At 41.5% G+C, this 24,525-nt stretch overlaps 1 protein-coding gene across 13 annotated transcripts in view; it reads right to left on the bottom strand.

Annotated features, from left to right (window-relative positions):
- cul2 (cullin 2) overlaps positions 1 to 24,525 on the bottom strand; it is an 80,020-nt gene that overhangs the window by 7,504 nt on the left and 47,991 nt on the right. For 4 of the 13 annotated variants that reach the window (XM_078232964.1, XM_078232957.1, XM_078233000.1 and 1 more), the window contains exons 7-18: positions 22,019 to 22,115; positions 20,815 to 20,925; positions 20,542 to 20,716; positions 17,372 to 17,496; positions 13,943 to 14,050; positions 11,059 to 11,118; positions 10,105 to 10,233; positions 9,753 to 9,839; positions 8,542 to 8,697; positions 5,719 to 5,796; positions 2,866 to 2,932; positions 376 to 582 (exon numbers count right to left, since the gene is read on the bottom strand). In XM_078232964.1, the coding sequence (XP_078089090.1) occupies positions 376 to 582; positions 2,866 to 2,932; positions 5,719 to 5,796; positions 8,542 to 8,697; positions 9,753 to 9,839; positions 10,105 to 10,233; positions 11,059 to 11,118; positions 13,943 to 14,050; positions 17,372 to 17,496; positions 20,542 to 20,716; positions 20,815 to 20,925; positions 22,019 to 22,115 (1,400 nt within the window). Of the gene's footprint in view, positions 1 to 375; positions 583 to 2,865; positions 2,933 to 5,718; positions 5,797 to 8,541; positions 8,698 to 9,752; positions 9,840 to 10,104; positions 10,234 to 11,058; positions 11,119 to 13,942; positions 14,051 to 17,371; positions 17,500 to 20,541; positions 20,717 to 20,814; positions 20,926 to 22,018; positions 22,116 to 24,525 lie in introns of all 13 variants that reach the window. The other 9 variants (XM_078233026.1, XM_078233036.1, XM_078233045.1 and 6 more) reach the window with 5 other exon arrangements.

Here is a 24,525-nt window from a genome sequence, read left to right as displayed (position 1 = left end):
GAACCTTGCCCCCCTTACCCTGAACTTGTGACCCCTTGTGCTCGTCACTTCTGACCTGGGAAAAAGCTTCCAACTGTTCACCGGATCTATGCCCTTCATAGTTTTATAAACTTCTATTAGGAAGTTCCCATCACCTTAGCCTCTCTCTAAATTGTTCTCGGAAGTGAACAACAATGCCAAAAAATAAAGTATTTTACTAATTTCCAAGTTACGTTTTGTTATTATTCTCAGGCTTCACACATTGAAATACTTAGCAGTGCGTACAAACACATCATAAGAATTAATTATACATTAATTCTTCCAAATCAGTATTAGAGCAGGAAAGCGTAATAAACTATATCAAATTGAAGTGTTATCTTCATTTCATCAACATACTTGCCTTGTTTGAATCATGGTTGATCATTTTTACATCAAGTAAGGATTTAATGGTTTTGGTAAGTTCTTTTTCATTCATCTGTGTGCTGTCTTGAAGCTCCTTGTAAGTGACTATTTCACTGTTGTTAAATGCCAGCAGCACTGCCATTTGGTATGTAGTAACCATAGCTACATAAGGCTTGGATAAATAGTTCATTTTTACTTCACCTTTTTCACCACAAAAATAAAACAGGAGAAAAAAAAGTGAAATTTTCAAAAATTTTCATATTTTGAGAAACAAATTGTATTAAAGTGCATTTCAGTGCCATCTGGTTATTCAAATTAAAAACAGAAAACAGTGAAGCTATCACTGCGATTGAACTGAATGGTACAACTAGAAATCAGATATATATGTACTTTTATTCAGTTATGGGGTGTGGGCGTCGCTGGCAAGGTCACATTTATTGCCCATCCCCAATTGTCCTGAGAAGGTGGTGGTGAGCTGCCTTCTGAGACCACAGCAGTCCGGTGTGGTGTAGATATATTGTGCATTAGTACAATTAACTGAATTTCTGACATACAAGAACATATTGATATTTGCTGTACATTATTCTCTCTCACATAGCTCTTTCTGCCAAACATCTCACCAATTTCTCCCTCAACAAGTCAAATCTATTTGCCCCACTATGCTGATGGTTAGGCAATTCCATAGATACACCACATTTAAAGACTGCAAACAGGAGTATGGAGGAGAAAGGCCAATTGACCTATCTAGCCGATCCACTTATAGAAATCACTGGGTTCCCCCATCACTTCATTTAACTGCCTCTTGAATGATCGAGTCTGTGTCTCCACTCCCCTACTCAAAAGACAGGCATTAATCATGTTGTGCGTGAAGACAGACTTCCTGGGACAAGGCCTGATGAACTTGACTATCATCATATTTGTGCCAAGTAGTTAAATTGAAACTGTCCGTTCGTCGTCCTCCTTTTAAGATTGGATACCTGCCCACTTGTTGTCTAGAGATTGTTGAAAGATAATGGGATGGGATTTTTTGGTCGCACCCATTCTGCGACCGCAAATTCCCACCTGAGGTCAATGGACCTTTAGATGGACCGCCAAATTTTCCATCTCACCCATGATGATTCCCGCAGCAGAGGGACTGGAAAATTTACCTGATCATTTCATTTAATTCAGGTATTCTCAATAAGATTGCCTGCAAGGCTCTTGATTCTTCAGTGTACACATTCCAAGTTAAATTATTTTTCACAGTACTCTGCGGTATGATGAACAGAACTGTACACAACAATCCAGCTAGGATTGGACCACTGCTTTATACAATCTCATGGGCACTGCCTGGGATTTGTAGTCAGTTCCAATAATTATTAGGAGTCAAGGATTAATACAAAAACATGTTTTCAAGCATTATAAATTTACAACTTACCATCATTTCTGGAACATGTCAAAGGAAAAGGCAAGAACAAAGTGACTTAAAAAGTACATTACTTTGCTGAAACCGTACATTTTCATGCACAGTTTCGACAGTGACCAGGAATATCCCTCCCGTCCCCATGTTAAGATGAATGTCAACTTTTACAATTAATAAGAAAAAACAACACAAAATGCTGGAAATGTCCAACAGGTCTGGCAGCACGTGTGATCAGAACCAAAGTTAATGTTTCAATGAAACACTCTTTTGCCCAAAATTCTGTTTCTCTTTCCACAGATGGTGCCCAAACTCCGAGTTTTTCCAGCACTTTCTGCTTATACAGCAACAACTTGTGTTTTTATTTCCGATTTACAACATCCGCAGTATTTTGTATTGAAAACCTCGATGAGAAGGACAAAATGCACCACTGATCAGGTTTTCCATTCAGGAGAAAAAAATATGCAGGAAAAAGTAAAAATTACACTGCAAAGCTGTCTCTTTGTGGGAAACAAAGCCTTCCCAAATGCCCCTTGAACTTTATAGGATATCCAATGCGGGCAGCACACTTTAGGAAGGATGTCAAGGACTTGGAAACGATACAGAGGAGATTTACCAGAACCGTATTTGGGATAAGGGATTTCAGTTATGCGGAAAGACTGGTAAAGCTAGTTTGTTCTTCTTACAGCAGAGAAAGGCTCCGTTGGCTCAAATGTCCTATTGTAACTGATGAGTAACTTATCGAAATAGCTAAAGGACATCGATGTACTCACCTCACAAACTCTGTTTCAATTCTGTTTTAGGCAAATACATTATTACTGAAAACAAAATGTCCAGAAGTCCTCAGACATCCTTTTTTTAAATTTTCTGATTGAAGTTTAAATTTTATTTATTAGTTTCACAATTAGGTTTACATTAACACTGCCATGAAGTTACTGTGAAAATTCCCTAGGTGTCACACTCCGATTCCTGATCGGGTACAGTGAGGGAGAATGTAGCATGACCACTACACCTAACTAGCATGTTGAGTGGAGAACAGAGGGAAGATAATGGAGAATCTGATGTATTGTTATTAATGAGCTTACCTGTACATAGGTAGTGCAGCCACGTTAGTTTTCTACCACTGAAATGCTGGTTGTAAAACAGTTCAAACTGCAAGAGGAAAATTGATCACATTCGACAAAACATTCCAAACTTTTCTTGGATTACATTTTTAGAAAATTCTGTACGAGCATTGATGGAAACTTGATGACGACTACATAACTTCAGCAACAAATCCAAAGAGAAATAGACATTTAAGAAAAGGGCTTCTTGTGAAAATTAATGCGCAATGTTTTTTTTGTACTTTTCCAATTCAATCAAATCAATCCGATTCAAAGTCTCAACAAGTTGAGACATTTCCGATCCAAGCTGACGAGACAGGGTATGCGACCCTTTACCCTGTCTTGGGCCTGATCTACATGAGCCAAGCTGATTGGAGTAGGCAGACGTCTCCGCCCCCAAGGCTTGATCTCATTTGCATCTTAGCCAAAAGGCCGAGATGCTGCTTTTAAAAATTGCTTCATATGAAAATGAAGCTTAAATGCAACCCAAAGCAGGTCAAAAGTTTAGTCCAGGAGCCTTAGGTGATTCTCTTTCTTTTAAAATGGAGTTTCACCTTGAGGAGGGGCTGGAGTACAAATAGCATCAGTGTCACAGAATACCCATCACTGAAATCATGATAGTGCCAAGCAGATCATAGAATCCCTGCAGTGCAGGAGGCCATTTGGCCCATCGAGTCTGCACTGACTCTCCGACAGAGTATTTTACCGTGGCCCACCCATACCCTGTCCCCACAACCTCATGTATTTACCCTGCTAATCCCCCTAACCTACAAATGTTTTGGACACTAAGAGACAATTTCACGTGGCCATGCCACCTAACCTGCACATCTTTGGACTACGGGAGGAAACGTGGAGGAAATCCATGCAGACACGGGGAGAAGGTGCAGACTCCACACAATCACCCGAGGCCAGAATTGAACGTGGGTCCCTGGCACTGTGGGGCAGTAGTGCTAACCACTGAGCCACTGTGCACCTTAAACATCTCAAACATTTAACCTTTTATAGGGTATGAATTGGGGATTAAAATCACCGTCAAAATCCCAGCCCTCCCCAAAAAAAGTCCTGATTATTCAGCAGATATGCATTGAGGGGCGAGGGGATCAGAGCATTCAAGTGGATGTGATTATCCAATATTATGTATAAAGTGCAGTTGTCGGGTTCTTCATTTCATCTCCAGTACAGAGCGAGACTGCGGATAGTTGGGAACCTGTCTCGGGGGCAGGGAATTCATATGGTGTTCATGGAAGTGGAAATGACTAGGGTTGGGAAGCATTTTCCGATCAGGGCCATTGTGATCTCCTGGACTCGTTTCGATCGCCTCAGGGGGTCGGAGAGGAATTTCCCAGATTTTTTTTTTCCCCATATTGGCCCTGGGGTTTTTCACTCTGGGTTTTCGCCTCTCCCTGGGGATCACATGGTCTGGAATAGGGGGGTGGGGGTGAGTTAATAGGTTGTAATGAACAAAGCATCGTAGCTGTGAGGGACAGCTCGGTGGATAGGATATTGGTATGTAGATAGGCTGGAAAATTGGGCGGGGATCCTGGATTCAGGATTCAATCCTGGACCGGGGAGCGGCGCGGGCTTGGAGGGCCGAAGGGCCTGTTCCTGTGCTGTATTGTTCTTTGTTCTAATAACATCAAAATCTATATTCATACTGTTACAGTAACCTGAAAATATTGTAAAACTCCTACACAATTTTACTCTCATCTCCCTTTGCTACAATTACCTGCATCTCTTTGTTTCTCTTGTATTTTTAAAGTCAAATAGCTTTTCTGGTTGCCAGTAATTATGACAACCTCTTACAAAATTATGAATTTTGGAAGTAAGAATGAAGTGAGTCGACATAAGCTAAATGATACATTTAAAGAGGTCCAGGAACAGAGATCTGAGGCTTCGTAAGGCTTTTGAAATGCAAAACAGGATCCTTGCCACAAAACCAAGGAAGTTAGGCTAAATTTCTAAAATCACTGGCTAGGTCTCAGAGCACTGCATCCAATGCGGGCAGCACATTTTGAAAAGGATGTCAAAGACTTGGAAATGATACAGAGGAGATTTACCAGAACTGCATTTGGGATAAGGGATTTCAGTTATGTGGAAAGACTGGTAAAGCTAGTTTGTTCTTCTTACAGCAGAGAAGGGTGAGATTTAGCAGAGTACAGGGGTTTAGCAACAAAACTACCAAGTATAGCCTCTTGGTTAATGGGTCTGCCACTATCTGAATTCCATGGGTCTTGTATCCAGACAGAAATAGTGATCTTCTAAACTTCCAGTTACATTCAATCTTGGAATTAAATAGATAGAACATTTTGGTGTCACCAGAAACTTCAATTGAATCATCCATTTTAGTATCATGGCTACAGGTTCAGAGGCTAGGCTCTGAAATGAGTGACTCAATCCTTGACCACTTTCCAAAGACTGCATTATCTGGAAGGCTCAAGTCAGAAGTGTGATGAGATACTTACCACTTGCCTGGAATAGTTGCAGCTGGAAAACTGAAGATACCAGCCAAACAGAGCTGTTCGCTTATACAGTGTCACTGACCTCCATGTGTACTCACCCCCCCCCCCCCCCCCCCCAAACTCCCCACCCCCCCTCAACTTACACACCAGAGCTGCAAGAACGGGCCATGTCCACGATAAATTTATCACATTTACTCTCACAACCACCCCTTTGTGTGACTTATACAGAGCAGTGGCCTTAATCGGACAAGCCAACCAGCCATACATTACGGGCTTAAAATTGCATAAACAATCATATAAGATTCACTAGGACATACAATGTGCCAATTTAACTCCATCCTTAAATTTCAAAAGGAAGCACCACCTACTAACCTACCATCTGTACACTCTTTTCCAGTTCTTGTGGAATGGCAAACGTTGATGAAGGTGCTTGAGTCAGAGGCCACGCACCAGCCTAAAATAATTAAAAGCATAAAGTTTCTGCATCAAAAACAGATTAATTTTAAAGTACTTAAAATGGGCGACTCAATTCCATCTAGTTTTATGGGTCAAAATTGACCAAAGGAACAGTATTGACTTCACTATATAGACAGGGATGAGGAAAGCTATTCGGATCATAAATCAGCCAACCATACAGGTCCTGTAGCTCCCGTCACAGGAATTAAGAACATAAGAAATAGGAGCAGGAGTAGGCCATCTAGCCCCTCGAGCCTGCTCCGCCATTCAATAAGATCATGGCTGATCTGAAGTGGATCAGTTCCACTTACCTGCCTGATCCCTATAACCCCTAATTCCCTTACCGATCAGGAATCCATCTATCCGTGATTCAAACATATTCAATGAGGTAGCCTCCACCACTTCAGTGGGCAGAGAATTCCAGAGATTCACCACCGTCTGAGAAGAAGTTCCTCCTCAACTCTGTCCTAAACTGACCCCCCTTTATTTTGAGGCTGTGCCCTCTAGTTCTCGTTTCCTTTCTAAGTGGAAAGAATCTCTCCACCTCTACCCTATCCAGCCCCTTCATTATCTTATAGGTCTCTATAAGATCCCCCTTCAGCCTTCTAAGTTCAAACGAGTACAAACCCAATCTGCTCAGTCTCTCCTCATAATCAACACCCCTCATCTCTGGTATCAACCTGGTGAACCTTCTCTGCACTCCCTCCAAGGCCAATATATCCTTCCGTAAATAAGGGGACCAATACTGCACACAGTATTCCAGCTGCGGCCTCACCAATGCCCTGTACAGATGCAGCAAGACAGCTCTGCTTATATTCTATCCCCCTTGCGATATAGGCCAACATCCCATTTGCCTTCTTGATCACCTGTTGCACCTGCAGACTGGGTTTTTGCGTCTCCTGCACAAGGACCCCCAGGTCCCTCTGCACAGCAGCATGTTGTAATTTCTTCCCATTTAGATAATAATCCAAATTGCTATTATTTCTTCCAAAGTGAATAACCTCGCATTTGTTAACGTTATACTCCATCTGCCAGATCCTCACCCACTCACTCAGCCTGTCCAAATCTCTCTGCAGACTTTCTGCGCCCTCCACACGATTCACTTTTCCACTTATCTTTGTCGTCTGCAAACTTTGTTACCCTACACTCAGTCCCCTCCTCCAGATCATCTATATAAATGGTAAATAGTTGAGGCCCCAGTACCGATCCCTGCGGCACGCCACTAGTTACCATCTGCCAACCAGAAAATCAATTAACTTTTCAAATGACTACTATCCAATTCAGAGTCTATTTCAGTGTGTGCATTATCAGACCTAAACATACTTTTCAACACTTTAAATCTTTGTCCCATGTTTTACAGTCAAAGAACAATTTGAATTTGTTTGTTCTAAAACGAAATACTACTTACTACCCCTATAGACATAGGAGATATCTGCTCAAGTGCCACCTTTCAAGGCTGAAAAACCTAAGCTTTTCCAGCCTTTTCTCACAACTTAGTCCTCTTGCCACTACATTATAGCCCTGTAGCTCTTTGGATTGTCTTCAGTACACATCACAGAAGGTGAATCAGTGGCCTGCTACCTCCACAATTGTGTGTATGGCTAGTAACTAATTGGCTGGAATAACCAAATAAAAACCTTTACATTTAGAGAGCATCTTATTCAGGCAGAATATCTCAAAACACTTCATATAGTCTTATGAAATTATTAACAATATAATTAACCACATAGACATTGATGAGGAAGGCTAAATAATTGATTTTCAGCTCAGTGCACCTGTTTGAAGATTTATCTTTCAAGAAAATTAAAACGATCAACTCATATTAGTGAGGTCAAGAAAGGCAATCAGAATGCAGAATCACCAGGATCATCTGGAATGTTTCTCATATAGTTATAAAATTATGAATAACGATGAACGAATGATAATGCCCCAGTTCAATCAGTTGTCATTCACCCTCCAGAAAGTGGCAATTTTTCTGCTTTTGGCTAATCTTTTATTAAGTATATTAACTGCTAACTGGTGACTACACATCTCCTTCAGCCAAGAAACAAAAGTTGGTTGCTGGTCAACTTCAGTGGCAGAGTAGAGGTTTCTAAATCATCTGTTGGGCAATCAGGATTTGATGATATGTTGAATTCTGTTTGATCATATATGGGTTTGTGTGTATTAATATACACGCGAAAGGGGTTTAAAAAGGAAAGGATATTTTTGCAAATGCTGGGACAAGTTTGTAAAAAGCTGAAAGTAGTCTATTTAAAATTAAATCAACCACTTGCTAGCTCCACAAGTGGATGCATTCGAGCACAAATTAAAACTTCAAAAAGTAACTTTACTTGCACAGAGGGAATCTAACTCAAACTAATAGTCCGAAACATACACACTTAGCATTTACTAAATAAAGTGCTGACAAACTTACCCAATTAACTTTTCCAGTTAATATTGTTTACAGAACAAACTTTTCAAAATGCTTTCAAAAGAATGTATGTCAGGTCACAAAAATCTTCACCGCAGTGTTGCAACTGCAGCAATACCTGTTACTAAACACTTGTCCTCTCCAAGTTTTTAGCTGCGGCATTGCGAAACCCTCTTGAAACATGCTTCACAAACGTGCATGCGGATACATCCAAGTGTGTTTCATAGGCTCTCGCTATTCAAGAATCACCAGTATTGGCTTAACAAAGGGTTGCAGTTTAATCACAAAAGGATCAAGTGAGGGCTGGAGTTAACCAGTGATTCAACTTACTTGTAGCACATAGATCTGAAAACTGATTCCAAGATCTATTACAGTGTCCTGTTGCTTTAAAAAAGTGGCTGTAAATTTGTTGTTCAGATCAGCACTGACATTCATATCAGTGTACATCCTGTGAAGCTTGCTGGTGAACTCGTATCCACAGGCTTGCTGCATAGAAAGAGTAACTACCTTTATTATAGTGCAGGAAAATATTACCATTTCATCAAAGCAGTCTGCTATCACAACCACGAGAATATTTATAAAAAGAATTTTGCTAAGATACATAGGACATATTTTGTATTTAACAATTTTCTTTCATTGCAATACTCTAAAACAACCAGCTATGGTCACTTTTTTGTGAAAACATTAAGCTTTGCAGGTAAATTTTTTTCCAAAGTGGGTTTTTTTTTGGTAATACTTAAGCTATGAAAACACTAAGAGGAAATATTGTACACAACTCCCAAGACAGATTTAGCACAAAGAATGACAAGTACTTAGTTTGCCAATAGTTTCCTAAATTCTATTTGTATATTTTCAAAACGCTAATTTGAGATGTTTAAAGGATATGCTATCCTCAATCATATTCACTTTTTTCCCACATTTTACAGATTTAAGTTGCAAGTTGCCTGTTCTTGCTCTATTTTTTTCAGCCAGCCAAGTGTTTTTGTTCTGAAGTCATACGGGCTCGTAATTTTAACTCTGTTTCTATCTTCACAGTTGCTGCCAGACCTACTGAACTTATCCAGCATTTTCTGTTGTTATTTATTTTCCTATGTACTGTGCTGCAAAGTTAAATTCAAGGTTAGAATCACAATAACCTTGCCAACATTTGAGGGATAAAAAAAATCGCTCAGAAGAGCAGCTTACAATTTAAGGAAAAAGAGAACAATTTTTAGGGCCTGTCGCTAACTTAATTCTGCAGCATTTCATTCTTCAACGTAAACTGACTCTGTCGATGGTAATGGTTATACTTCAGAACTCACTTGGATTCACAGGCTTACCTCCCCATTGTAGAAAGATAAACTCCATTTTAAGCAGAGCTGAAAAGTACCACCATATATTTTTATGGTTGGTTCCTAAACTCCTAATTGCATGCTGCGTGTGTCCCCAGAACTAGATTTGAGAAGCAGTCAACTACAAAGAGTTGGAACAGCCCATCAAATACCCCAACTAAAATTTTAATGAGGCATGCTTTTATTTATTCTTAAAGACAAGTTACGAACCTTGAGCTTATTGATCATAGCTTCTTCAGAATCCATGGACATAGAAAGACCATGTATCAATCGCTTCGCCAGCATCCTGGCATAGAACTGAGGTTGGAGAAAAAGTACACAGAATGCTTGGATTCAGAGTGACAGCTGAATGCAGATGTGAGAAACTGCACAAGAGGAATTACATTCAATCGCTTTGGAGAGCTATTGCGATCACATGGCTTCACCATATACAACTACTGTTTAATCATTCACCATTTAAAAAGGCAAGAATAGTTTCTGCACGTAATTACAATAACTTTGTCGTAATCAAAGAAGCTCAAGCTAAAATAATTTCATCCGAAATCAGAGAACCGCTATTTACCTTCTGAAAGACGTCCTTATCATCAATGTACTTGAAGACTGTGATGAAGCTGGTCAGTTTGTCCTCAACTTCATTTTCAGTCATTCCTTTTGCAGACTTCTTCAATAGATTGTCACAGTACTTAGCCAGCTGCAATGAAAATTAGATTTAAAAACCCATTAGCTCTTTCTCGCCCAACACAGACACAATGGGCTGAATTCTCCTCATGGGCAACACGGTGGCAGTGTTGGCTCAGCGGTTAGCACTGCTGCCTCACAGCACCAGGGAGCTGGGTTCGATTCTGCGTGGAGTTTGCACATTCTCCGCATGTCGGTGTGGGTTTCCTCCGGGTGCTCCGGTTTCCACTACATCTTTGGACTTTGGGAGGGTAAGATGGATTTGACCATGCTAAGTTGCCCCTCAGGGGGACTAGCTAGGGTAAATGCATGGGGTTGTGGGGCTTGGGTGGGATTGTGGTCGGTGCGGACTCAATGGGCCGAATGGCCTTCTTCTGCACTGTCGGAGTCTATGATTGTGTGTGTCATACATTTCTCCAATTCTCTGAAATCAGTTCACCATTGTCTTTTCCTGATATTTATGGCAGTAAATTGGGTTTTTAAGCCACAAAAGCACTGCGGAGACTCAAGGCAAACGCAGATGTAACTGAAGTCGAGCCCGATTTTGGGGACTGAGATGACAGAGACATTTTGTCCTTGGAAAGAAACCAAAATGGCAAATGATGCGGCTTGGAGGAGGGTCCCCCAACTGAACTGTTGAATGACCTGCTTTCGCCACAGATGTTACCTCACCTGCTGAGTGTTTCCCGTACTTTCTGATTTGGATTTCCAGCACATTTAGTATTTTGGGAAGTTTGTTCACAGGATAAATCAGCGAACCCAAATCTGTCACTATTGGTCCAGAACGTCAGTGTGCAAAGGAGACAGAAATACTGTAGTCATTGTTTGCCATACTTACCAACTCTGGAGCCTTGCAGGAAGATTTGGGCTCTCTATAGTTTACTACTGATGTTAGGGCCTATAAAAAAAACACAACCTTTCAGACATTATTTCAACAAGTTGGCAACAGTCATTTTTATTGCTCTCATTTTCAACTGATTACAGCCAAGCTGAATGTGTTTTCAGAAACAGTACACAGAGGGGGAAGATCAAATGTCTATGATAGGAAGGACAAACAACAAGGCAACCTTCTCTTTCATCCTCCAAAAGATGTCGCTCGAGGGTACACTGGGGTAAGCATCCTGCTCTTTCACCTCCAGGACCAGAATCTAAATCTAATTCATTCTAAGAGGGAAAATGGCTGGAATTTTACCACCTCGTCCGCCCCAGAATCGGGGCTGCAGAGGCTGGCCGAACGGCATTCTCCATTGGCCTCAGGCAGGATCTTATGAGCCTTGCGCAGGCGAGGTCATAAAATACCGGCAAATGTCTTCTGCCACACTGTAGGTTGGAAGAAAGGTGCATGGAATTAATTTGGGCAGTCTTGATATAGTTCCTTGTGGGTGCAAGCTCTCAGCACTAGCTGCTGAGAAAAATGATGCAAAATGTACCATCTTACTCTATGGACTCAGGTATAAAAATGAAAAATATTCACAGTCCTCTTCAGAGACTGAGATTGAAAGTGCATTGCAACATTAAGAGAGAACTTCCCTCCAGTTAACTGACAGCATCAATGGGCTGAAAAACGCTCTCTTTTGATGACTGCAAAATTCACTTCAACGAAAGCCCTTCACAGATTGTAAACCCTGGTGGATACAAAGAAATTCGCACAAGCTGAATAAATGGTGTACAAGGTACAGCTGATAGGCTGGTCATTGTTTCACAAATTGTCCTTGTGGCTCGAGGAGCCTCGAACTGGGGATTGCTGTAGTCGCAGAGTGTGACTCGAAGTGATAACTGGTGGGAAAGGGAGCAAGCCAGAGGTGCAACATCCTGATGGTCTAATGCCATTTGACAGAAAGGCAAGTGCTTGGATTGATATATGCGTGACGTCCAGTCAGCAAGTTACTGATTTCTTAGCAAGTAAAGCCAAGGCCAGTGATTAGAAACAGAAACTAGAAGCAGGAGTAGGCCATTCAGCCCTTCAAGCTTCTCCCATCATTATGATAATGACTGATCATCCAATTCAATATCCTGATCCCCCCCTTCCTCCCATATCCTTTGATGCCTTTAGCCCCAAGAGCTATATTTAATTTCTTCTTGAAATCACACAAAGTTTTGGACTCAGCTACTTTCAGTGGTGGTGAATTCCACAAATTCACCACCCTCTGGGTGAAGACATTTCTCCTCACCTCAATTCTAAAAGGTTTACCCCTTATCCTCAAACTTTGACCCCTAGTTCTGGACGCCCCCACCATCAGGAAGATCTTTTTCTGAGTCTACCCTATCTAACCCAGTTAGAATTCTATAAGTTTCAACAAGATCTAAGCTCTAGTGAATTGGGGCTAAATTAAATAACAGCAATTTAGAGTTTAAAAGAATGAGAAGAGATCTAATTGAGGTATGCAAGGTGATAAAGGGTATTGACAAAGTAGACACAGAGCAGATGCTTCCTCTTGTGGGGCAATCCAGAACAAGAGGTCATAGTTTTAGGATAAGGGGTACCAGATTTAAACCAGAAATGAGGAATAACTACTTCTGTGGAATTCACTACCCCAGAGTGCAGTGAATGCCAGGACATTGAGTAAAATGGACGAGTTAGACAGATTTTTAATTTAATGGGTTGAAGGGTTATGGAGAACAGGCAGAAAAGTGGAAGCCAAGTCAAGATCAGCCATGCTCATATTGAGTGAAGGAGCAGGCTCGAGGGGCTGAATTGCCCTCTCCTGCTCCTAGTTCTTATGCTCTTAAACACAGAGATTGCAGAGAGATTGCAGGATAGGGCACTCATCTTAAAATATTTCTCAGGATGAACAGGTACCCGAGGAGCATGGACAAGTTATTTTCTAATAGAGAACAGAGTTAGCAACATTGATTTTTGTACCTCTCACCACCAGTTACTTTATTCCTTCCTTCACATATGTCATTTACCTGGGCAAGGTAAGAAAGTGAACAGGTCCCTGGGTTCTGCCACTATCAATCCAATAACAACCACAAAAACACATGAGACTTTGGGCTACGCTTTCTTCTCCTTGTAAGGCAGCCAGCAACTAACCTCCCACTCAGTGCATCTCAGCAGTCTGACCAAGGTGAAGCTACATGGATTAAATAGTGGGTACGACCAAATGATATTACTCTAACATCTGTGTAATGATGTATACACCTTGGGAACCTGTTGGCATTAAGAAAGATGCAACGGGGACTGAAGATTCAGGATTCAAGTGGTTACTTAACAGAAAATTGCCATTTGTACTTCGGATGATCTGTGATTTAACTCAGGGAGCTGGATATATATTTAAACAGAAAAAACATTCTGGGATTCTACCAGCAGAGGGCATCATTACGCCATACTACACTTGTCAGGACTGAATTTACCAGGTTAAAAATTATACATTTGAAAGAAAAGTACTTCAAAAATTATTGATTCCTGCTTTATTTTCTATGAAATTTGAGAAGGGCCCTTTCCTTTTTTTACTCAAGTGAGAGGGGCAGCAACTCTTAAGATGTACTGGCTCATTTAACCTAAGAATGGATTCTAACCCAGGCACCCATAAACTTTAACCAGGTCACTGAGCATCATCTTTTAAAAAAAATTAATGAAGTACTTTAAAACATTTATCCAAGTTTTCTGATCTACCAGAAAAATTGTGTGCACTTTCCACCGGGAGTGCAAAACCACACATTTCAGGTCCAGTAATGTTCATAAGAAGCGAGGACGCAAGTCTTATAAAAAAAAAACTTACCTTATCAAGTGCACTCATAAAATGCTGATCACCGTTAAGGACTGAACTGATGAGCTGAAGAAATTTACTGTGAACTTCGAGAACAGATTCCACAAACTGTGTAGGCATCTGATCAAAAAGACAAAAAGAAAAGATTAATCTCGGGAGGAAAGCTGAAATCTCTATCTGGACTGCAGAGCCACCTGAAGGGATCCACCTTGAAACAAATGCTAAACAAAGAAAATTACAGCACAGGAACAGGCCCTTCGGCCCTCCAAGCCTGCACCGACCATGCTGCCCGACTTAACTAAAACCCCTACCCTTCCGGGGACCACATCCCTCTATTCCCATCCTATTCATGTACTTGTCACGACGCCCCTTAAAAGTCACTACTGTATCCGCTTCCACTACCTCCCCCGGCAACGAGTTCCATGCACCCACTACTCTGTGTAAAAAATCTGCCCTGTACATCTCCTTTAAACCTTGCCCCTCGCATCTTAAACCTATGCCCCCTAGTATTTGACTCTTCCACTCTGGGAAAAAGCATGTTTATTCTTCCCGATTAACTTGAACTTGTCCAAGTATCCAGCTATAACCTCTTTAATGATCAATTCTAACACCTTTCCCACAACAGATGTCAAGCTAACTGGCCTATAATTTCCTGTTTTCTGCCTCCACTCTTGTAACAACACTCTTACTCTTACTGTGTTCACCCCAGTCCAACGCCAGCATCTCCACATCATATCCATACCTCTCTCAATCTTGTAGACTTCTATCAGGTCTCCCCTCAACATTCTGAATTTTCTGCCTCCCTTCCTTCTTGAACCGAGGGTTTTTATTTGTTTCTTTCCAGTCTAAAACAACCTTTTCAAAATCTAACAAATTTTGAAAAACTAACACCAACACCTCGACCACCTCATTAGCCACCTCTTTTTAAGAGCCGAGGATGAAGTCCGTCAGGACCCGGAGACTTGTCAGCCTGCAGCTCCACCATGGGGCGGGATGGTGGTTAGCACAGTGGTTAGCACTGCTGCCTCATAGTACCAGGGACCCGGGTTCAATTCCGGCCTCGGGTCACTGTCTGTGTGGAGTTTGCACGTTCTCCCCGTGTCTGCGTGGGTTTCCTCCGGTTTCCTCCCACAGTCCAAAGGATGTGCGGGTTAGGTTGACTGGCCATGCTAAGTTAACCCCAGTGTCAGGGGATTAGCAGGGTAAATATGTGGGGTTGCGGGAATAGGGCCTGAGTGGGATTGTGGTCGGTGCAGACTCGATGGGCCGAATGGCCGCCTGCTGCACTGTAGGGATTCTATTCCATGGTCAGTTTGCTCAGCGCTGCTTCCCAAGCGATTGTAATATTACTGAGTTCCTCTCACCCCTCCACTTACAGCTATTACTGGAATGTTTCTTGTAACCTCTCATGAATAGAGAAAATAAATCTGTTCATATCATCCGCCGTTTCCTTATCATCTCCTATTAACTTTCCCTTCTCAGTCTCTGGAAGTCTGCCATCTTAGCATAACATCTAAAATTGAGATAATGTTCGACTCCCATTATGAAGGAAGTAGCAGCAATGATACTTTTCAGATTATAGAATTCTCACAGTATTAGCAGTGACAGTATGAAGACATCTGGGAGAAAACTGATTCAATTTCCCTCTCTGGAAAAACAGATAAACAGTCCCCAATCTTTGGGGCTGAGGTAAAACAAAGAGAGTGGTCAAGTGGAATGGTGCTCTTAAGTGCCTCTTGCTGGTGTCCCCTGTACAGGCCTCCACACTGACATTCCTAAATTGGCAGGGTGAAGTCTTGTACCCTGTTATCTATACAAATTCTGGTAAAAGTTAACAAATGGCACCTGGCATGAGATAAGCTCAAGATGACCTCAGCTAAAGTGATGGATAGAAGGGAGGTAACACCGTGGGCACCTGTTGTTTGGTCATTGGCCAGATGGCGTAGAACAAGTGACTGACATTGGGTGAACAAGCGGCCCTGAGAAAAAAAGCAGGTGCTCAGAGGGAAAGGAGGAGGTCTTCGCTCAGCAGAAGATGGTCGGGACAGATTTCCTAACACCTCAGCCAGCTTGAGGATATAAAGAATGAAGAGAGAAGAAAGCTACTGCCAACCAACAAGAGATTGGGATACATCACCTCAAGCAGCCTGATTATAACATGTGTTTATACACAGTGCTTCACATATCCTCCTGAAACTCAAGCGCATCATACCCAACAAATTACTCTTGAGGGATAGTCCAATGTTGTGGGTTTTTTCTGGTAAAATAAGGTAGTCACATTGCACACATCCAAATGTCACTAACAGGAAGAAAGATGCATAGCCAGTTAACCCCTTTTGGTGGTGTTGGTTCAACGATGGATTGTCAGTTCAGAAACTGGGAGTGACTGTCCATTTTTCTTTTGAAAAAAATCCTGAGAAATGGTTTCAAATTTTATTTGAAGGATGCCCACCTCAAAAATCACCCTTAGGCCTCAGTTTGCTGTAGTTGTTCAAATCTGGGGGTGAACCTTGAACTGATTTTGTTTGGCGTTACACCAACTGGCTAAAGTTATCACAACCTGCTCAAAACCCTGAATTTGTAAAAACAGTAAAACCTACTTCACTTTGGTCACCATTGACTGATAAATCAAGTGCATAACAGCAGCACAGTGGAAGTGAACATGGCCAGCGGACATTGTTACCTGGCTTGTTTTCTAGTAAAGAGAAATTTTCATACCAAGAAAGAAAAGTAATTATACCCAAGAGAAAGAAATAAAATGTCACCTGTGACCAATTTTTACCCCTCAAAATCAACATGGCAAAAACAAACCAGATTATCTAGTCACAAATTACTATTTGTGGGAGCTCGTTGTGTGAAAATTGGCTTTCACATTCCCGACAACAGTGACTGCACTTTAAAAGTACAGTAAGAAGTCTCACAACACCAGGCTCAAGTCCAACAAGTTTATTTGGAATCACGAGCTTTCGGAGCACTGCCCCTTCACGAGTGAGTGGAGAGGTAGGCATACATAGGCAAAGACACAACGGCAAGATAATGGTGGAATGCGAGTCTTCTCAGGTAATCAAGTATTTACAGGTATAGTCAGTGCGAGTGGAGAGAGGGATAGTCACAGGTTGTGATTCCAAATAAAGTTGTTGGAGTTTAACCTGGTGTTGTGAGATTTCTTACTGTGCCCACCCCAGTCCAACGCCGGCATCTCCACATCAGTACTTCATTGGATGTAAAGTACTTTGGGATGACGTGCGAAAGGTGCAATTGAAATGCAACTCTTTCTTTTTCTTTGATGATAGAAATCACGAGCAGAATTTGTGCTGTCACACCACTTCCTCGGACTGAAAATTGGACAACATTTGTAAGGAACAGAAATGTCTCTTAGCCCACAACATGGAATAAATCTTCACAATTCAGAGCAAGGAAACCTTTGAAGGGAGTACTCACGTTTTCCTGAGAGAGGTTGCTGATGGATCTAAGGCCCTCATCATGAATGTGATTCTGAAGCTCCTGAATCATGTGAGGTAAACCATTTGAGACAGCACGAAGCAAAGTATATATATTTGCCATGTCTGCTGGAGGATGAAAAGGATATAGGGAGAAAAAGGGGAAATTGCACATCTTTATTGCCATAGACTTGTTCAACAACCTTATAATAAAGGGTAATGAAATTTACCAGGCTGCTGTAAATATCTTATTCCACTGGTAATCCAAAGGCTCGGATGAATAATCCAAAGAACGAGAGTTCAAATCCTACCAGGACAGTTTGGGAATTTGAATTCACATTTAAAAATTTGGAATTCAAACTGCTATCAGTAAAAAAGACAATAGAATGACTATGAAATGATCAGATCATCATTAAAACAGAACTGGTTAATGAAGATAACCTGCAAACCTCACCCAGTCAGACCTATGTGCTTGATTGCTCTCTCCAGAAATCCACTTAGGATTGCATCAACACCTTTCCAGTGCAATTAGAGATGGTTAGCCTTGCTAATAAAGACCCCCAGAATGAAAAAAAGTTTTAATGGGTTCTTGGGAAAAAGCACATCTATCACGAATAATTTTCAAAACTATCCAACTGAATCCAATATAAATTATGGTTCAAAATATTCATTAATGCACGGAAGAAATCTGATTCTGACAAATACCAGAAATAGATGAATAGGTTTATTAACCGAAATCAAGGGCAGGTCAACGCTGATTTTTTTTTAAAGAGCAAATGTGACTTACAACATTGAGGTCCAAGAGCACTGACGGTTCTCCAACACCTCAAGTGGCCATTCTTCATAGATAATCTGAAGAGATTTGTGCTGACAGGCCACTTAACTGTGGGTACCAATGCACTGATGATCTGAACACATTCAAATTCAGACTGTTCAAATATTCTCAACAATGATACACAATGGTGGCACAGTGGTTAGCACTGCTGCCTCACAGCGCCAGGGACTTGGGTTCAATTCCTGGCTTGGGTCACTATCTGTGCAGAGTCTGCACATTTTCCGTGTGTCTATGTGGGTTTCCCCTCTCAGTCTGAAAGACGTGCTGGTTTGGTGCATTGGCCATGCTAAACTCTCCCTCAGTGTACTTGAATGGGTGCCAGAGCGTGACGACTGCGGGATTTTAATGTAAGCCTACTTGTGACACTAATAAACAAACTTTAAACAGTACACGGTCTCCCAAACATTTTGCAAGATCAACCTGCTTTAACACAAAGTTCAACGAGATGACAATTGCATTATAAAGCTGCAGCTTCTTCCAAATAGCACTTTTAAATTTTGATGCAATTGACTCAGTCATTTGCACTTAAGCTTGAAACAAATATGATGTTTCATCAGTTCAAGGAAATATTAGTCGAACAAGTCTAGCCAGTAATGAAGTAAATGGCAACTTGACAAAATTCAGAACTGCAATGTTCATTGATTCATATCATTAGATCCTTGAACCCGAATAGTTTTTTTTTTTATCCATGGGATTATTGCCCATCCCTGAGGGCAGCTAAGAGTTGCTGTTGGTCTGGAGTCACATGTAGGCCAGACCAAGTAAGGATGGCAGATAGTGAACCAGATGGGTTTTTACGACAATGGTTTTATGGCCATCATTAGACTTTTAATTCCAGATTTTTATTTAAATCAAATTTCACCATCTGCCATGCTGGGATTTGAACCTGGGTCCCCACAGCATTACCCTGGATCACTGGTCCAACGACAATATCACTATACCACTGCCTCCCCGTTCTTGTACATGTAGCTATTTGTAATTTAATGCATTTTTAAAATTCTTTCGGGGATGTGGGTGTTGCTGCCTGGACCAGGATGCATTCCCCATCCCTAATTGCCCTTGAATTGAGTGGTTTCCTAGGCTACGTCAGAGGGCATTAAGAATCAACCACATTGCTGTGGGTCTGGAGCCACGTGCAGCCCACAGCAGGTAAGGGCGGCAGATTCCCTTCCCTAAAGGACAACAGATGTGTCAACTGAGAAGTGTAAAGTATAAAAAGGATGAAATCCAACTTTTATTAATTTATATGTTGCACAACGACCTGCATTCATATAACACCTCTAACATAGTGTATTTATTATTCAACTAAATTTGATGCCAAGCCAGGTAAGGAAATATTAGGTCAGGTAACCAAAAGTTTGGTTATCGATGTTGGTGTTAGAGTGTTTTGAAGGAGGAGGGGTTTTACGCATTTGTTCATGGGGTGTCAGCATCGCAACATGGTAAATATATATTTTTTGGCCATTCCAAATAGACAGAAATGCAGAATCAGTTGTGGAAAGAAGGGTGGTGATGGAAAGCTAAGGCTTGATGCAGTCAACATATACATAGAAATTAAACCCAAGACCTTCAGCTTGTGGATCATGTCTCAGGAGTATCGAGTGTAAATAAGAGAACAGTGTGTAACTTGACATACTCGCAATGGAATCCCTACAGTGCGGAAGGAGGCCATTCAGCCTATCGGGTCTGCACCAAATCTCTGAAAGAGCATCTTACCCATGGTTAACCTCCCCACCCTCCCCCGGAAACCTGTGTATTTACTATGACTAATCTACCCAAACTACACATTTTTGGACTGTGGGAGGAAACCGGAGCACCAACGCAGACACGGGGAGAACATTCAAACTCCACACAGTCACCCAAGGCCAGAATCAAACCCGGGTCCCTAGTGCCATGAGGCAGCAGTGCAAACACTGTCACCATGCCGCTTGATGTCACTGCTTGGGATGTAATAAGAAGTCAATGCTGGAGACTGAGATAAATAAGAGTGAAATCAAGTGGAAGCAGTTCTTTGCGGGGGTGGGTGAATGAAACAGTGGATGGGCAAATGGAACAACTGATTATCTAATATGGAGGGAAAATGCATCACCAATACCATCGCAGAGGACATCTTTTATAACCGAGTAGAGCAGAGTGGATTTAAAGAGGCGCTTTTTTGGAGACAGGAGGCCAGAGAACAAGGTGCGATTTGTTCAAGTGTCTTAGACTGGAAAGTAGGATTAGATATCAGGCACGAGTTAGCTAAGGTACAATCCCCTCTCCTTTTCAATTTTCTACAGGTCACTTAACAAATTATCTGATCGACAAGTTTTATACATAATGAACCAGAAACTGACCATATTTCTCACCTTCTCTCCTTTCTTGTTTAATGATATTCTGGCATTCCCCATGAAGAAATTGCAGGTGGTCTGCTACCATTCGTTGCTGGCATTCATGAATGACTTTGGCATATGAGCTAGGATGCAGGTATTTCCGACATCGAACTTCTTCATCTTTTAATCTTGCTAAAACCTACAGCCACAGGAAGTGAACATTCTAATCTTTTGAGTTGAAGAACCAAATGACCATCATTGAAAGCCGTTTAACACAAGTACAACTTTACAACATACCTTTTCCATATACTGTGAGCAGTTTGACTCTTGAAGTAAATTTGAAGCTTCTTGCTTGTAATACTCTCCTGTTTCTGTTAGAAATGAACCTTCAAAGAGATCCTGATAAAACTGAAGTCGGAAGAGCAATTACTCAGGAAGGATAGGTACAATACCTTAAAATAACAAGGGTTAGTTACACAAAAACGTGAATCCTAACTTTAATTTTACAATTTGTTCTCATCTATTGATCTCATCTTGTTCCACATTAGACACAGATAACATCTCGGAAGGTGAGAGAAAGAAAGAAACTAGGACATGCAAGTAATCTTAAAGGGACCAAGTTGAAACTCTCTCCAATGTTCATGAAAAACCAGATATATTATAGATTTCTCCAAGTTAAATAGCTGAATATGTTTGAGTCACAAGAGGAATGTTACTCATTGCTCAAGTACTGGAGAGCTGCCAAGTAAGTATTTCTTCGAGAAGAAGTAGTGGAAGGATCCCTATCAGCATAACCCTCTCTTTCCTTCTCCCTCATTTGTTTATCGAGCTTCCCTACAGTCATTTTGTTTCTCATCTGATTTTCTTTTTTGAAATTCTTTCAGAAGATGTAAGCATTGCTGACTAGGACAACAGTCACTGCCCGTCCCCATTGCCCGCGAATAGCTGGTGGTGAGCAACCTTCTTGAGTTGCTGCAGTCCATTTGGTGTAGGCACACCCATCGTGTACTAGCGTTTTGTTTGTGACTATTTTATAGATAGGGAGGGGAAAAGAGCATTGAATGGAAAAGCATATCTGTCTTTAAGGATAAACAGAAAAGGGTAAAGATGCATAAAAACACAAATTAAATGTAAACATATATCCATATCTATTTCAGATTCATGGTACATGAATAGAGAATTTGAATGAGCTGGCTTGGAAATCTGCAAGATATCAGGCTGTACCTAGCTTCTATGCTCATAATTCTCTCACCAACACTTTAGGGTCTCAAAGTGCCATGAACTACCCTCAAACTTTCAGTTTCAGCAGCAATATAAAAATCATGTGTACACTTTGGATAGACGAATGTAAGTTTTTTGTCATTTATGTTGAGTTACCATCAAAAAAACCCCAATAAATTCCTATAATTTAGCATAAATTAAATGTATACTTCCAACACCCACCGCTAACACAAACATATTCCTTGTTATCAATACAAAATTTCCAGAAGAATTTTCTTACCTTAAGGGGGAACTTTTTCTTGTACTGTTCAACATGAACAAAGGAGTTGATAACCCCATGGATTACTTTTTGATTTGGGTTCTCTCCACAGCGATCACTACATTTGCAAAGGAATGAAAGAAATCTTGCTGAAAAATGTATCAAGTTGTTTTAAAATGAGTTTAGTTTCAATTTACGTGCTTCATTTGTGAACCCGTTTGGTAAAGCATACCCGTAGTTAACCTTCAAAAGGTGAAAGCAACCTGATAAACCTGAAATAATCGCAAAATTGTTAGATGGTATTAGCTTGGTATCACTCCCACTTCTGAGTCGGAAAATTGAGAGCCGTACTCCAGCAATCTTGGCACATAAGGCCTTTCAGCCAAAGTGCACCAAGAGGCTGGAAAACAGGCTGTATATGCTTGACACAAATGTATATTTATAGAATCAAAGAATCCCTGCAGTGCAAATGGAGGCCATTTGACCCATCAAACTTGCACCGACAACAATCCCACCCAGGCCCCATCCCCGTAACCCTGTTCATCCCCCTGATACTAAGGGGCAATTTAGCATGGCCAATCAACCTAACCTGCACATCTTTGGACTGTGGGAGGAAACCAGAGCACCCGGAGGAAACCCACGCAGGCATGGGGAGAATCCGCACAGACACAGTGACCCGAGGTCGGAATTGAACCCGGGTCCCTGGTGCTGTGAGGCAGCAGTGCTAACTACTGTGCCACGAATATTACATATTAAAAAGAGTATTGAAATTGTAATGAAGCATCTTTGAGTGAAACTCTATGGAGAAAAGTTGAACTTCACGGCAGTGACTGTAATGTCCAATTTGAAATGTTTTGCCCTTGGCCTGTATGCTTGACATAGAATGTACACTGTAAATATTAAGAGTATTGTAAATGCACTGAGGTGCCTCAGAGACAGAACATGCTGTACGAAAAAAAGTTGAATTTTATTGCACTCCAATATTTAATTCCAAATGATTTGTAAAGGAACTTTTCCAAATGTTATGAATAAACTATATTTTGGGAAACAATCCAGGTTGATACTTGGCTGGTATTAATGTTTCATTCAATGCTGCATAATGGGAGTAGCATTCCTTTGGATGAAACAGTGAGCCCAGGATTAAGCTGCATATTCAGCAGGACATTAAAAGTTCCCTTATCCTATTCAACAAACAGGCAGTTTCCCTAACATTTCTTCAACAATGAGCATCACCATAACAAATGTGTAAGTCATTCATCGCATTATTACGCACAAAACATTTTGCTGTTTCTTTGCCCCAAAACTCACCGGACTTTTAAGTGATATTTTTATTTTCTTAATGGAAGATGGGCATCATTGCTCAGCCAGCAGGTATTGCCCATCCCTAATTGCCCTTGAGATGGTGGTTGTGAACTGCTTTCTTGAACCACTGCAGTCCATGTGGTGTAGGTACTCACAGTACTGTTCGGAAGACAGTTCCAGGATTTTGACCCAGCGACAGTGAAAGGTGGTGGTATGTTTCCAAGTCGGGATGGTGGGCGGCTGGGAGGGGAACTTGCAGGTGGTGGTGTTCCCAGGTATCTGCTGCCCTTGTCCTTTTAACTGGTAGCAGTCATGGGTATGGAAGATGCTGTCTGAGGAGTCCTAGGGTTCCTGCAGAGCCTTTTGTAGATTATTCACACTGCTGCCACTATGCTTTGGCGGTGGAGGGATAGTTTGAAGATGGGGTACCAATCAAGGGGGCTGTTTTATCCTGGATGGTGGCAAACTTCTTGAGTGTTGTTGGAGCTGCACTCATCCAGGCAGCTGGCGAGAATTCCATCCCACTCCTGACTTGCACTTTGTAGACGGTGGACAGGCTTTGAGTGAGGAGTCAGCTGGTGAGATGCTCCCTGCAGGATCCCGAGCCTCTGACCTTGTAGCCACAGTATTTATATGGCCAAGCCAGTTCAGTTTACGGTCAATGATAACCACCAGGATGTTGGTCCTGCAGGATATGATCAGTCAGTTTGCAGAGGACACAAAAATTGGTGGTGTGGTAAATAGCGAGGAGGAAAGCCTTCGGTTACAGGGTGATATAGATGGGCAAGTCTGATGGCAGAACAGTGGCAAATGGAATTTAACCTCGAGAGGTGATACATTTTGGAAGGACTAACAAGGCAAGGGAATGCACAATGAATGGTAGGATGCTAGAATATACAGAGGACCAGAGGGATCTTGGAATGCATGTCTATAGGTCCCTGAGGGGAGCAGGACAGGTAGCTAAGGTGGTTAGAAGGTATATGGGATGCTTGCCTTTATTAGCCGAAGTATAGAATCCAAGAGCAGGGATGCTATGATGGAGCTGTATAAAATGCTCGTTAGCCACAGCTAGAGTACAGTGTGCAAGTTCTGGTCACCTCACCATAGGAAAGATGTAACTGGACTGGAAAGGGTGTAGAGGAGATTCACCAGGATGTTGCCTGGGCTGGAGCATTTCAGCTATGAAGAGTGGCTGGCTCGGCTGGGGTTGTTTCCCTTAGAGCAGA

Source organism: Mustelus asterias, chromosome 2 (assembly GCF_964213995.1).
Source record: "Mustelus asterias chromosome 2, sMusAst1.hap1.1, whole genome shotgun sequence".
Classification (NCBI taxonomy): domain Eukaryota; kingdom Metazoa; phylum Chordata; class Chondrichthyes; order Carcharhiniformes; family Triakidae; genus Mustelus; species Mustelus asterias.
The sequence above is the reverse complement of the archived record's forward strand: the minus strand, read 5'-3'. Positions and strand labels throughout refer to the sequence as shown.